Source organism: Tympanuchus pallidicinctus, unplaced genomic scaffold (assembly GCF_026119805.1).
Source record: "Tympanuchus pallidicinctus isolate F22 unplaced genomic scaffold, pur_lepc_1.0 scaffold14, whole genome shotgun sequence".
Lineage (NCBI taxonomy): Eukaryota > Metazoa > Chordata > Aves > Galliformes > Phasianidae > Tympanuchus > Tympanuchus pallidicinctus.
The window spans coordinates 16,611,139-16,624,400 of record NW_026294659.1 but is presented as its reverse complement, the minus strand read 5'-3'; the positions used below and the strand labels follow the sequence as shown (position 1 = coordinate 16,624,400).

At 43.1% G+C, this 13,262-nt stretch overlaps 1 protein-coding gene across 4 annotated transcripts; it reads right to left on the bottom strand.

Moving 5' to 3' along the window:
• Positions 1-1,500: 1,500 nt before the first annotated feature.
• On the bottom strand, positions 1,501-11,133 carry CUNH21orf62 (chromosome unknown C21orf62 homolog). 4 transcript variants are annotated; one of them, XM_052674128.1, is made up of 2 exons: positions 10,883-11,133; positions 1,501-4,446 (listed from the first exon to the last, which is right to left on the bottom strand). In XM_052674128.1, exon 2 carries the CDS (start codon positions 4,374-4,376, stop codon positions 3,699-3,701), a length of 678 nt encoding a protein of 225 aa, XP_052530088.1. In that variant the 5' UTR covers positions 4,377-4,446; positions 10,883-11,133; the 3' UTR covers positions 1,501-3,698. The 4 variants fall into 4 exon arrangements, with proteins under 4 accessions (XP_052530088.1, XP_052530090.1, XP_052530089.1 ...); XM_052674130.1 differs by having other exon boundaries at positions 1,501-4,443; XM_052674129.1 differs by lacking the exon at positions 10,883-11,133 and adding an exon at positions 10,287-10,613 and having other exon boundaries at positions 1,501-4,443.
• Positions 11,134-13,262: the final 2,129 nt, after the last annotated feature.

Genomic DNA, 13,262 nt, shown 5'->3' with positions numbered 1-13,262 from the left:
GAGCGTAGAGAGCAGGGACTAGAGCGACTCGACACGCCGCGTGCCTCTCCCTCCTCCCCTTCTTCCCAATGGGACCGCCTCTGCCGCCATCTTGTGTCGGGAAAGCGGCGCGCGGTAGACGGGGGAGGGGCGGGCAGGGCGCGCGGGCCCTTTGAACTTGCGGCCCGTGTGTCACTGGCCTTCTTAAAAACTCCTTCCAGGTGTAAGTGCTGGAACGTGGGGAGGCCTCTTCATCCTTCCAGGCTCTGAGCAACTTGATGTAGCTGTAGGTGTCCCTGTTCACTGCAGGGGAGTTGGACCAGGTGGCCTTGAAAAATCCCTTCGAACTCAAATGATCTATAACCAAGTAGCCTCCATCTTGCAGCCCCTCTTCTACATGGGAGGAGACGCAGAAGGCTTGGCCAGCGTCCCACAGCCTCTAAAAAAGGCTCAGTTTCTATTCATTGGCATAGCCTATAATCATACACCAAGACTGAAAACCGCCAAACCAGGTTGGACTTCATATATAGAGAATGGGAGCACTGTGTGTAAATATTAGTTACCATAAACATGTGATGAAACACCATAAAATGATCATGCGAAGTTTGGGGTGTGATTGAACAGTCTTACACTAATTGTAATGAATTCACTAAATCTAGGGCCCTCACACAGGAAAAATGCGGAGCTTTTGGAGCAGGTCCTGATCAGAGGGCTGGAGCTCATCTCTTATGAAGGAAGGCTGAGGGAGCTGGGCTTGTTCAACCTGAAGAGGAAAAGTCTCCAGTGCAACCTTGCTGTAGCCTTACAGTGCCCAAAGGGAGCTTATGAGCAGAAGCAAGGCCAACATTTTGCACTGTCTGATGATAGGACAAGTGGGAACGGCTTTAAACTGAAAGAGGGGAGATTTAAGTTACATGTTAGGTAGTGGTGAGAAACATCACAGGCTGACCAGAAAGGCTGTGGGTGCCCCATCCCTGGAAACACTCAAGGCCAGGTTGAATGGGGCCCTGGGCTACCTGAGCTGGTGGCGGGCAGCGCTGTTGACATCAGTGTTTGGAACCAGATGATCTTTATGGTTCCTTCTAACCTAAGCCAGTCTATAATTCTATGAAATTATGTAATTATTTCTGCATTGTGATACTTAATGTACCACTGCAGTTTGTCCAGATGCAGAGAAAAGAAACCTCTGCCAACAGAATTAATAAAGCTCACATTGTATGCGTTATGTACTTTGCTTTGTATTTAGCTCTTTGAATTGCTATAAAGAAATTCTGCAAGCTTCTAAAATAGTGCTTTTGTATGGCAAAACCAAATCAAATGTAAATTGGGAGAATCAGATTCTTGCTATCTGTTGAAGAAAAATGTATGAACTGCAAAGATGAATGCAATATTGGTGCTGTGGATTTCTGCCAATCATGTAACTGAAAGTAGGGTTTTCCCTGACTCCTTGAAGATTTCCGCAGTGTTTACTTGTACAAAGGAATATGATGTCTTTTATTTGACCATTATTCAGAACACAGCTGTGGCAAGAGTAATCAAAACTTTAATTTACAGCATTAAAAAGCACACAGATCTATTAATGTGATTTCTTCCCAAGAAAGCCAGAATACACGTCCTCAGTTTCTGCTCTGTCTGTGGATTTCAAACAGTAACCTCAGCAATCATTGCTGCCCTGGCAATATAGTATTGTGTTACTGTGTTATTCAGCACATTTTTTACTAGAGGGCAGCAGAGCATCAGTGAATTAACTGAAAAAAATTTAGGCTTGATTTTTAAGAGAGGATTAATAACATTTAGAAATCAATATATTATGTGTATTTTTTAACAAGAGTATCCTGTGCAGAGTTAATGATCAGTCAGTTTGTGAGGGCAATGTTAGTAGTTTTGCACAGCCAGGATGATTTATATTCTTCTATAATCCATACCAGGCAAGTACATGCTCAGAACAACACCCCTGCTCCTAACCTCTGTCACCTCAGCTTCAGCTCCTGACCATGTTGTAACTTGTGACAAAACCATAGAGTGTTCACAAGTAATATTTTTCACCTGTGGAAAAAAACTTTCAATTTGTTTTCAAGATGCTGATAAATGACAAAAGTCTGTACAACAGCTGATTGAATAGCTCTCTGAGTTAAATGGAGTTCACTGCTCAGCCCATAAACACCAGTGTCTTTAAATCTGTTAATTTACAATTGCAAATCGACCTGATTTTCCTAATAGCTATTACACTGTTGATTTCAGTGGTAAAGCCTGTAGTAATGAAGTGTATGTAAAAAAAAAAAAAATTAAGTTGTGTTACCTAGCAAAACTGCTCCACCATTGATTATAATTATGGGCAAGGCTTAAAGTTACTGAAACAAATTCATTGGTTCCTCAGAATCTTAATAATTGTTCCCCTCAGTACATATATTTTATCCCAGATTAAGAGAAAAAAAAAACCAAAAATGTAATCCTTTGCTGGCATTGCAATTCTGTTTGGACTTTATTATACTATACACATTGATTCCAGCCTTAATTGCATCTCACAGAATGTGAATCCTGCAGACATGGGCAAGGAGTAGACTTTTGGCTATTGACATTGTCCTGACGTTTTTCAGGGAATGGCAATCTCTCCCACAGTGCAGCTAATACCTGTTGCCTGAAGCTTTGCCTTACTTATCAGATGAGTCACAGGATGGTTTATTTTCTCCTTTTCTTAGAGAGGAGAGTTTACCATCAGCACAAAAGATGAAATCAACTTTGCTGTATTTGGGGAAAGGAGCCATCAATGGGAAAAAAAACATCTTTATAATCACGGCATTTTGCAGGGTGATCTCTTGCCCACCTTTTCCCATGATGAATGGAAAATGAGAGTACCCTGCTACATAACTGGGCACCCTCCATCACATACTGAAAATCCACAGATTGCTGGCCATCTCACAAACGCGCCATTGGTTATGCTGAGGTGGGAAGCAGACTGCAAAGCTGCCTTTGCTGTCCTAAGAGGCTCTGTCACCCAGGCTGAGCATGGGGATCCCAGCTCTGACAACTCAGTGGAGGACAAAGAAAACCAGCACTCTCAGTTTTTCTCTGGTAGCTTGTAACCACCTCAAATCATAGAATCATAGAATCTTAGAATCACAGAATGGCTTGGGTTGGAAGGGATCTCAAGGATCATCAAGCTCCAACTCCCCTACCATAGGCAGGGCCACCCACATCCGCATTTAATTCTAGAGCAGGCTGCCCAGGGCCCCATCCAGTCTGGCCTTGAACACCTCCAGGGATGGGTATTGAACACATATCTGGACAGTCTGTTTCAAATGCCTCAGACCTCACAGCACAGGGGTGAGGCCAGTAAATATTGGCAAGGGATTATTCCCCCTGTGTGCAGAGTACTACTGGCAGTTTTGGCCTCCCTCATTGGAAGAAAAGTATTGATCAACCAGAGTGTGCCCAGTGGAGAGTGACCAAGATTGTCAGGGAACAGAGAATGTGTTCAATTCTTAGCTTACAATATAAAAGATTTGTAGTGATGCTTTTACCTTGTTTCATGTGTTCTTTGTTCTTTAAGGAAGCGTTTACTGAGTTAGTCAGATGAATCTGTATTACTTCAAACGCCTCCTTGTAGAGTACACAGTCAAAACTTTTCATCCCGTAATGGTTCCTTGTGGCCAAACCAAACAGAGTCCCATCTCTCTTTCAGCAGTTTGCCAAGCCTTTGGCTGACTGTGCTAGAAAACTCAGTAAATGAATGTTACAACATAACTTTTGTTATCTGAGTTTGAGAAAACATTGGAGTACAGCAGGTTGTGAAAGTGCTCTGTGATACTAGAGACATTTTCCACACTGTATGACTTCAGCAAAGAATATCCATTGAAAAGAGAGGTATCCAGGAAAGAAATGTATACTAACATTTGCCTGTCTTTGTTGTGCATTGTGAGTAGATCTTCTTTTTCATTCTTGCTGCTACTGTGGATGGTTACGCTCTGCTCTGGAAATTGTCCCTTGACCTTATTTTTTACCCGGAGCTTTCTCAGTCCCCAGATGGTCAAGTATTCTGTTGGTAGAGGAGTAGTGCCACAGAAGGAGAGCTTCAAATCCCACACCATTGTGAAGTTGAGGAGCATCTCCAGCACAGAGGTGTCTGTGAACCAAATTGTCAGGTCGCTACTGTAGTCAGTTTTTTCCATGGTAGAAGGCAGCACAGTTCTGCAATTGCACAACAGGTTTGCCAGGCTGTAGTCACAGTCACGGATATCCGCCAAGCAACTGCAGTTGCGAATATTGCTTTCCTTGGTGAAAATTAGTGTATGGTTCTTCTGACTTCCCATAAAACTGTCAGTAATGCATATGCTAAGGAAGCCAGCCAAAAAGAGAGCCAGCCAAAAACAGAAAGTAGAGAAGGCTGTTAGCTTCATTGGTACTGGTGCCAAAATGCCACGTGTCTTCTCCTTTTACACAGTGGATTTTATCGCTTGTCTTTACCTACTGAAAGAAAACAATTTCTTTAGTATACTGAAGATGCTTAACTGTTAACACTGCTTTGCTCTTCTCATTTATTATCAGAAGTACTGCTGGATGCAGCATGTATCCTTCAGACCCATACGGAGCCAGCTTGTTTCCATAAAACTTGCTTTTTGTCCATATAAAGCTACATCATTTTCAACATTAACCTGTAAGTTTTGAGATGCAAGGACCATCTCTTACCGTCTCTGCATGGCAACTAGTATAGGACAGAATCTGATTGCTCTGGCTCCCTTCATTTACCCTGGTAAAACAAACTAGCACCTGCAGGAATGCCATGGAGCATTGAGCAATTTTTCATCCCAACCAAGGTCCACCTCAAATGGTTGGGGGCAGGACTGGTGAGACTTCTCAGCAACAAGCTCTTGGGTTTTCAGAGCAGCGTTGGATCTTAGCAAACACATTTGGCATATTATTGAATGATGGTACAAGCAGAGGTGAAAAACGGTATTTCTCAATAAAAAATTACAAAATGTTACAAAGTTTGATTTATCTGTAACTGTTTTGAACTACCAAGAAATGGTAGACCTAAATTTTGACTAAATGCAGCAGGTTCTAATGAGGGCAACAGTAGGGCATGAATGGGAATGGGAACAGTAGGGAATGAATTTTGGTCCTTAGAATGCGTGAAGATTGCTCCATGTCCAGAATGTGTTCAGCACTTCAGACAACATGGCAATGCAACTATAATTGTGGAAAACATACCAGATAAATAGGAAAATAATAGTATTTGCAATAAAAATATGAATTGTTTTGTTTCTAATATCCAGTCTCCCATCATTAGGCAATGAAGTCTTCTGCTAAAACTTAATGGTAATTTAACAGAAAATAAAGGGAAAAATTGCAACTTAGATTTCAACGCTTTAAGCTGACGAAAATTCAACTGAGGTTATTCTTTTACTGGTGTTACACAAAATACATACATAAGTGCATTTTGACCATATAATTTGTGTCCAACTTTCCACATTTTTCGTTTATAGAGGATGTATCAACAGGAAATCATGATTTGGAAATGGCCAGAACTTTGGCATCTATAGGAAAAAGAAGAAAAAGGAACGTGCACATGTAGGAAAAAAAATGGCAATAAGGAATAACAGACTTTGGGCTGGACATTACCAGCTGATCCTCTCCGGAACTGAGATCTTTAGTTTGTGATAGACAGCTGCATGAAAAGAAGCAGCAACTAAAAATGATTAAATTTTTAAGTAGTAGTAGGTAAGTATAGGGAAAAAAGACAATATAGTTGATCTTCTGCATAAGTTTTTTGCTCACACTTGCCTGTTGTATGCAGTTTGGATCCCACTACTTCAGAAAGGATGCCACATGCCTGGAGTTGGAGAAGAGCAATAAGGACAATGAGGTATAGAAGGGTTTCCCTTTAAGTAGGGCGGAACTAGGTAAGATAGGACTCTAGCCAGGAGAAGAGGTGGCTGGTAAACTGCAACAGCACAAATAACGTGGGGATAGTGTGTAGAGATCAATTGTTCTTTGACTTTTCGAGACACTAAGAGTGAGACATCTCCCAGACACACTAGGAGGTGGCTACATGGCTAGGCAGATTTTTGGTCTGACAGATTATGGCCCTCTTGTGCATTCTTATATATTCTTGTGCAGTGTAAACGTAAGCAAACTGACTCAAACATGATTTCATTCCATATGTGCTCCTTGAATGTAGCACATTGTTTTCTTAAAAGAAGGATACAGACATTTTAATGTTGAAATAAAATATTTAACGCACATTCCTCAGACTTATTGCGGAACATACCAGAAATACCAATCCAACTGTTAGCTAACGTTTAACTTCAAAGGTCAGACACATCCAAGCTGTGACTGTTCTGATATCCTTATTGCCAGATGAATTTGATACCCAGCATCTAAGCCTCTAAGCATAGAATGTGTTGAAAATCCTATTTACTAAACCTTCACACTGTGTTTGCTCAACTCTTCAGCTATGGCTCACAGTTAGGATAAAATAAATCGCAGACACTTTCACATGTCAATATTATTAGGATTTATCTATTTCATAGAAAGCATTTGCCAGGAGAAAACCTAGACAAAGTTAACAGTATGAGTGCAAATTAAGCAAACATAATTTTAACTGAAGACTCAGAAATTAAAATGACAATACATTTTCACACTAGAAATGACTGAACTTGTTCATTAAGCAATTGCAGAGAGGTATGTGATAAACACACTTTGATTAAAACTCACAGTGGCTCTGTAGCCTAAGAGTAGTATGTGCTATAGGACTTCTGTGCTGCTGCTGGAAGTTTGTTTTAAACTTTATAGTAGTGAAGTGCAGAGCTGTGCAAGGCTGCAAGATAACCTCCAGCAGCAGAGGTACCACTGTGGCTTCTTTTTTTAGTCCAACGCAGCAAAGAGGCAGTGTCCAAACTGACGGTGGTTTATTCAAACAAAGTAGCTTATGCATTGGCAATACTGATTTAACAGCATCTCAAACAACCATGTTTCCATGAAGGGTAGGTGGGGCACCAAAACAAGCCCTTCACCCAACTGCACTGTTGCTTTTTTGAAGCTAGCTCTATACAGTCAGCTGACAATTAGACAGCGTTCTAAAATTATGTGCTGTAAATTGTAGTGTTTTTGTAATGTCTTTTATCAGTGGCTGGTCATCTGTTACAGCTGCCACCTCCAACAAATCCACACCTATCTTGGTGAAATGGATAACATAATTCCTGCTTTCCTTCTTTTCCCATCCTTACATGGTCTCATTTGGGAAATACAATTAGAAGTGGAAGAAAAATAGGCAAATGATACAGCAGGTGAACAGCTACCAAGTCATATTACCCAAACTTGCCATCTGGAGTGGCAGATAGATAAGCACTTAGTGTTTGAGAATGAAGTGAAAAATTAAATCAGCATGTGAGAAAAACTGAAGTTAATAAAAAACTGCCTCAAGTATCACTTAGACCGCAAGGCCCCAGAGGTCCTTCTTTATGCCTGTTTTTTCTCCTAAACATTCACCCAGCTTCATTAAGCAGTGGCAGAGTGTCATCACCCCATTAGAATTCCTGGTGCTTGGTCCTGTTCTCTTCCAAACAGCTGACAATGTTTCTGCCTATTCCTCCAATTCTGCCAATGTAACCTGCCTATTCCTGCATTAAAACACCTCAACAATGTTTTGAAGTGTAGATTTTGGCTGGAAGAGAGCTCAAAGCCCACGCCGCCCCAACCCCTGCAGTGGACAGGGCTGCCCCCCACCAGCTCAGCTGCCCATGGCCCCATTCAACCTGGCCTCAAGTGCCTCCAGGGATGGGGCACCACAGCTTCTCTGGGCAGCTGTGCCAGCACCTCACCACCCGTAAGTGGTTTTCTGAATTCCACAGCCAGCTACCATCCTGTTTTCCTCTTAAACTCATCTAGAAAAGTATACAATGCCCCTACGTCTGAGCACAGCCTCAGCCGATGCTCGTGGAAGGCACAGCAGTCTGTATGTTCAGTAATGCAAAGACTGGAAGAAAATGAGGCTCGGCACATGCAATATGTCCCCCAGCCTGGGAAGGAAGTTCTTCTCCCAAGCTGGGGTCTTTGCTTAGTGGCAAACACAAGCCGTGATGGTTTTAGGAAAGTGTCACATGCTGGAGATAGCAGCAACCTGATTCTGAAGAAAAATGTCGTCAAATGATCTGAACTCAGCTGGTCATCTGTTCATTTTTGCCCTGAGCAGGGGGCCTTTTAAGTGAAAATTGGATTAGACACAGATACTGGAAGAAAGCAGTTCTGGTGTGACTGCTTGAACTGTGAATACTGTTACTTGTATATCATCTTTCCAGCACCAAAAACCCATTTCATAGCACGTTATCCCCAAAAATTTCCTGGCACAAGTTTCCACCCCCACCTTTTTCTTTACAGGTTCGGATAGCTACAGGACATTTCCAACACCTGCTTAGTAATAATGTCATTTCAGGTTTCTCAATTTGCTTTGATCATTCCAGTAATTTATAAGTTTATTTTATCTTATTTTATTGCTAATTGCAGATCCTGTGTATGAAGAAAAACTGCAAAAAAGCAATAAAAAGCCTGTGACTGTTGTGTGAGAATGCTACTGTCTCAAGGAAAGTTAATCCTATTCAATGGGAGTCCCCAGCCTATACAATTAATTTCTTCATGGGGTGCTTTCTTCCATTCTCTATTCAGAAAAAAAACTAATTAAAACCCTTCATTGATCACTTGTGTTAGCATGTGCCTGTGTGAAAGTGCTGTATTAAGCAAAGAGGAGCTTAAATCCATATAATCTTGTGCAGCTTGGGCAACGTACACAGAATGAATACCAAAACCACCCAATTTAGACCAAAATAACATGAAAGACTGGATAAAGCCCAAAGCATTTAGAAGGAGAGCAGTGAGGACTGCCTCTCTGTTTTCCTGTGTGCATGCAGGTATGAGAGGGCCATGTAGAATACACTGCATTTCACAGCTCAGGTGTCACTGAGGAGGTGGGTAGAGCAGCAGCAGTAAGAGCTGACATCCTGCACACTTCTGGACTGCAGCATGAACCATGCTTGTTGCTCCTTACTTGAACATGGTTTCTTCTTTTACCTGTACAGCAAAAGCCTGAGCTGCTGTCACTGGGCTGAACAGCCATTGATGTCATGGAGGTGCTGTCACACGTAGGGGAACAAATTCCTTCCTAGCTGTGATAGAAATGCAAGATAAATCAGGCAGTTCTACTGCATTGAACCTGAACAATGCATGAACCCTCAGACATCTTGAGCAGCTGTATGTGTCCCTGCTTCAGTATTAGTCTGGAATAGTTTAATTCAACAAGTCACAGAATTGTTTCAGATGGGAAACCTTAAAGGCCATCTGGTCCAAGTCCCCTGCAATGATCAGGGACACCCACAGTTCCATCAGGTGCTCAGAGCCCCATCCAGCCTGATCTTGAGTGCCTCCAGGGATGGGGCATCCAAACCAACTCCTGACTTCGTGCTAAGGAGAAACACGGCGTGCATGGATATGTGTTAAAGTGTGAAAACATGTTACTTCTATTTTAATCAATATCATTACTTTCCTATATCTTCCTGGTTCTGTTACTGAATGACCCATCCTTTTTCCATTCATCAGGCTGATTTTATTTGTTTTTGTTTAAGAGAAACCTCAACAAATACAGTTTCTTTAAGTACTGCAGCTGATTGAGAATGTGTTAAATACATGCAAACTGCAATGTTAGGGCTTTTGAGCTTAGCATGATCTTCTCATGGCCTTCAAAAAGCATATACCCACATACATAAAGAACAGACTTGTGTAGTCTTCCCAATAGAATTTTCATAAAACTAGTAATGCTTTGTTTATTCCTCTTTCTGCTGAAGGGAACACCATTGGGGAGTCAGGGGCCACTCTGTCTGAACACCACTGAACCAAGATGCATAATTCAACATCAAAGTGCTGACAGTCATTTTAAAACCATTTTTTAAAATTCTCTGGTTTTTGTGTCAAATTGATGCCTTTTTAGAGCAGAGGCATTCACACTGCGTGAGCTTGAGGAAAGAACATTTGATGGCAAATTTTTGGTTGTATCATTTCTAAGCTCCACTTCTAACCTGTCTGGCACGAAAGTTCAAGTTAAGCATTACACTAAGTTAGAGATTTACCAAACCCAAAGAGTTATGCTTAATTCATTAGTGCAAATGGTATACAAAGTGTATTCTAACAATTGGGTTTCTTCTGTTCAAATCTCAGACTAAAAAAAAAAAAAGATGCAAGCAAGCAAAGTCACATGTTAGAAAGACGCAAAGAAGATGGCCATGAAGAGGATGGAGGCTGGAGTCCAGAAGCAGGGTTACCTGGTGCTGGGTGTCTCAGCTCCCACTCACGGGTTGGGACAGAGCATGGTGTCACTGCCAGCAGACTGCAGAGCCACAGAGTGGTGGCGTGTTTGCTGTGCTTTGTACTCCCTGCATCACCAGCCTGACTTGTAAATTAAACAACAGAATAAAGCACAGGTTCCAGCTGCTCTTCCCCGACCGTCCTCTGCCAGTGCCTTTCTCAAGACAGTTTTTTAACAGAACACAATGGGAATAATTGACAGCAAAGCTCTGCTGCCTTTGGTGAACGGTTTTCCTAAAGAAGCGTTTGCAAGAGGGAGCAAAACCTTTCCACAGTTCTTTCAGTTTATTATTCATACAGCTATTAATTATTAACTCAGACATATGAGTATAAACAATTGCAACACATCCAAGACAAACTTTGCATAACCTGTTATTTCCCTGTGATTACGAAGCAACAAATCTGAAACGTACCTTCCAGGAAGAGAACATCGGTGACAAGGAAATAATTGTGCTGTGGGAGAAACTGCCTTAGACATGAATACACAAGCTATTAAGCATTCTCCAGCTATTTACCACCCCCTGCTTAGGACAGCACAAAAGCAGCAACTCACTCTTTCTCCTGGTGCCGGTGGAGCATCCGTTCCTGCACCGCAGCCCTTCTGGAGGTGGCGATGTGTGGCACTGAGGTTAATCTGCAGGGCAGGCGGGATGCGGCTCTCCCACTCACTGCTCTCATGTTGCATGGGGCTGGCAGCCCATAGCATTCCCCTGACAAGCAGGAGAGAGCTCCAAGGTCTGCCCATTTCATTATTACCACAGCAGGTCCCTACCTGACTTTGCCACCTCCGCTCCTATGCTGCTCCCACACCAAGGGGATTGGCCACGAGGGATGTGCCCTCCCCTGCCTGCTTTCCTGAGGCTGCTTTTATAGGTTTAGAACAGAAAAATGACTGTCCTCCAGAGCCCCAGGTCCTGCTTCAGAGGCTGTTTGCCCAGTGTGCAGGAGTAAATGGGTGTTACTGATCACAAAGAAACGCATCAAGAGGATCCTAAAAGGGTATGAGACAACATACTCTGACAAGACTCCAGGGAGATCTCATCACAACCTTAAAATACTTGAAGAAGAAGGAGGGGACTGACTTTTTTCGTGGTCTGATAGTAACAGAACAAGGGGCTTCAAACTAGAAGAGGGGAGATTTATGTAAGATATGAGGAAGAAATACTTTTCTCAGAGGGTGGTGAGGTGCTGGCACAGCTGCCCAGAGAAGCTGTGGTGCCCCATCCCTGGAGGTGCTCAAGGCCAGGTTGGATGGGGCCCTGGGCAGCTTGAGCTGGTGGGGGGCAGCCCTGCCCACGGCAGAGACTGGGGCGATGTGGGTTTTGAGGACCCTTCCAACCCAAACCATTCTGTGATTCTGTTGTTCTATGATTCTTCTTCTCTTATTGCTAAGTCATGTCCCCAAAAAACAGATTCTGCAACATGCTTGGCACTCCCATTCATGCCATTTTGGCTCTCACAGCACTGCAGGGCTGGACTCTAAACCTGTATTTGTTTCAGAGCCAGGCTGAGAGATAGGTATCAGCCTTGCCTGGGTTCAGCTCTCTTTTACACACTCAAAAGTGAGCCAAATGCCTTTTGTCCAGAAATGTTCCTACCCATTTCCAGAATCTCTCAATACGTTATCACGGGTGATGGTAATGTGTTCCCAGCTGTGTACAAAGTGGACTGGTACAGGAGCACTTACATAAGATAACTGATAACTTTTGCCATTTGTCTTTGAAGGAAGGTAAATACACCTGTTAGCTCTTCTGCATATGCTTGTACATACACACACCTTCCTGAGCCAAAGGACTCCTCTGAGTTTCACCATTCCTCTAGGGAGAACGTGGATGCCTGACACTGGGGTGTTCTTCCCCATAACCCTGGGCATCATTTTCCAATGAATGTGAAGGGAATTCCTATAATGTATCAAGAAAGTCTACAGCCTCAGGTTGATAAAAATAAATAGCAATTCTGTAAAAGGCTCAGTAACACACTGGGTTATAGACGAGAGCATGCATCCTTCACTATGGGATAGCATAGCATTCCATATGATGACATAGAGTAACAACAAACAGGTGCATTACATGTATACATTACAGCAGTATTAAAACCATAAGAAAACGCAAACCGAACATGATTCACCATGATAAATCAATGCTTGCTTCTAAGTTAACCCCTGAGGTTGGTGCAGCATCACCTTCAAAGTGAATGGGGTATTTTGTCCTGTTGCCAGCAGATAAACATTTCTAAACAAAGAAGCACCCAGACTTCCATGCTTGGCAGCAATCAGTGTTCATCTGAACCCACCAGACAAGAACCGTGTGCCCATAAGTAGTGGTGACTTTCAACAGTCTGCAGAGGGGTGTGCTGTTGAGTAGGGCGGTTGTTTTTATCATGGAGATGGTTGTCCACTGACTGCTGAAATGAAAACCTCTGGCTGATGGCACCATTCAGGTACTTGGTGACTGTGTCTGATATACGGTCCTCTCCTGTCTTGTCCTGCCCTCTCTGCACATGGCCAAGCAGCACTGTAGTGCAGTGGAAAGGGAAGGGACAAACAGCAGGTTTCCTTCTGGATTTCAGCTTATAGCTGGCCTGACTTAGATGGATAACAAGTCAGAGTGACTAAAGATGCACTGGTATGAGATCACCTGCACTTTCAACATTGCAGTGGAATGGAATGTCTCCAGAGAAAGGCAATGAAGGCGAGAAGGATCTGGAGCACAAGTCTGATGGGGAGCGGCTGAGAGAACTGGAGTTGTTCAGGCTGGAGAAGAGGAGGCTCAGGAGAGACCTCATCGCTCTCTACAGCCACCTGACTGGAGGTTGTGGCGAGGTGGGGATCGGCTTCTTCTCACGGGTACCAGCCATAGGAGAGGTGACGCCCCCCAGTTGCCCAGGGGAGGTTCGGGTTGTGGCAGCAGAGGGCGCTCTCGGCCCGGCGCTGC